The sequence below is a fragment of the Egretta garzetta genome, unplaced genomic scaffold, assembly GCF_000687185.1.
Source record: "Egretta garzetta isolate BGI_Z169 unplaced genomic scaffold, ASM68718v1 scaffold585, whole genome shotgun sequence".
Taxonomy (NCBI): Eukaryota; Metazoa; Chordata; class Aves; order Pelecaniformes; family Ardeidae; genus Egretta; species Egretta garzetta.
The window spans coordinates 751,420-752,885 of NW_009259708.1; the positions used below are offsets into that span (position 1 = coordinate 751,420).

The following is a 1,466-nucleotide window of genomic DNA, read 5'->3' on the forward strand; positions in this document are numbered from 1 at the left end:
TTGTACGCAACCCCCCCAAGAAAAAAAAAAAAAAAAAAAAAAAGTTTAAATTTAAATTTAAATTTAGATGAAATTTAATGTTTTTTCATTTCCGCTCACTGCCTCCTGCCCTGTTATGGCAGCGTCTAGCTCCATCTCCTTTAGACCCTTCCATCAGATATTTATAAACATTGGTAAGATCCACCCCGAGCCTCCTCTTTTCTAGGCTACATAGTCCCTATCCCCCAGACTCTCCTTATATGAAAGATGCCGCAGTCCTGTAATAACATCCTTGTGGTCTTTCACTCCAGTAAGTCCATGTCTGCCTTGTGTTGGGGAGGCCAGTATTGGACACAGTACAGTCAAAAGTATACAGCATTGTTAGAAAACTGAGGACAAAACTTCTTACCTGTTTTCTGTCTCCAATTCATTCTTCCGTAAGTTTGCATCATCAAGTAGGCTCTGCAACAAGGCAATCTTTTCATTGTCAGAACCTTCTTGGTTCAACTTTAACATCTTGTTCTCATGCTGAAGGCGAATGAGTTTTTCCCTAAATGCATAAAATACAAATTTGTAGAAAAAAATATGCCAATCTCTATAAAGAAGAAAAGAGTTTAACACAGGAGGTGTTAAAATAACATAAAGATCATCTTTTACCTATTTAAGGGAGACAGATGAAACAACCACCATGCCTTCAAACCCCCAAATACAAACCTGATTAAAGGAGTTATAATTGTAGAAAGCACACCACAAGGAAGTTGCCTGAGTGCTCCTATTAGATCTCAGAGTACAGCTGGACAGATTTACAGGTAGAATGTGGAGAATGCAAAGCTTGGTGCCAAGTGTTAAGGGAGGTTGTAATCTAAGCTGTCACTGAACTACTGCACGAACCTGGGCAAGTCACTTCTACCTTGTTGGTGTGTTTTAATAGAATCATAGAATCATTAAGGTTGGGAAAGACCCTTAAGATGCTTAAGTCCAACCGTTAACCTAACACTACAAAGTCCACCACTAAACCATGTCCCTACATCTTTTAAATACCACCAGGGATGGGGACTCAACCAATTCCCTGGGCAGCCTGTTCCAGTGCTTGACAACTCTTTTGGTAAAGAAATTTTTCCTAATATCCAATCTAAACCTCTCCTGGGGCAACTTGAGGCCATTTCCTCTCATCCTATCCCTTGTTACTTGGGAAAAGAGAACAATACCCACTTCACTACAACCTCCTTTCAGGCAGTTGTAGAGAGCAGTAAGGTCTCCCCTCAGTCTCAGTCTCTTTTTCTCCAGGCTAAACAATCCCAGTTCCCTCAGCCGCTCCTCATAAGACTTGTGCTCTAGGCCCCTCACCAGCTTTGTTGCCCTTCTCTGAACATGATCCAGTAGCTCAATGTCCTTATTGTAGTGAGAGGCCCAAAACTGAACACAGTATTTGCAGTGCGGCCTCACCAGTGCCAAGTACAGGGGAATGATCACTACCCTATTCCTGC

At 41.7% G+C, this 1,466-nt stretch overlaps 1 protein-coding gene across 4 annotated transcripts in view; it reads right to left on the reverse strand.

The window, feature by feature from the left end:
• The window catches only part of HOOK3 (hook microtubule tethering protein 3), a 79,119-nt gene that overhangs the window by 29,445 nt on the left and 48,208 nt on the right, over positions 1-1,466 (reverse strand). For all 4 annotated transcript variants that reach the window (XM_035894426.1, XM_009639000.2, XM_035894425.1 and 1 more), the window contains one exon: positions 389-529. In XM_035894426.1, coding sequence (XP_035750319.1) covers positions 389-529 — 141 coding nt within the window. The remainder of the gene's footprint in view (positions 1-388; positions 530-1,466) is intronic.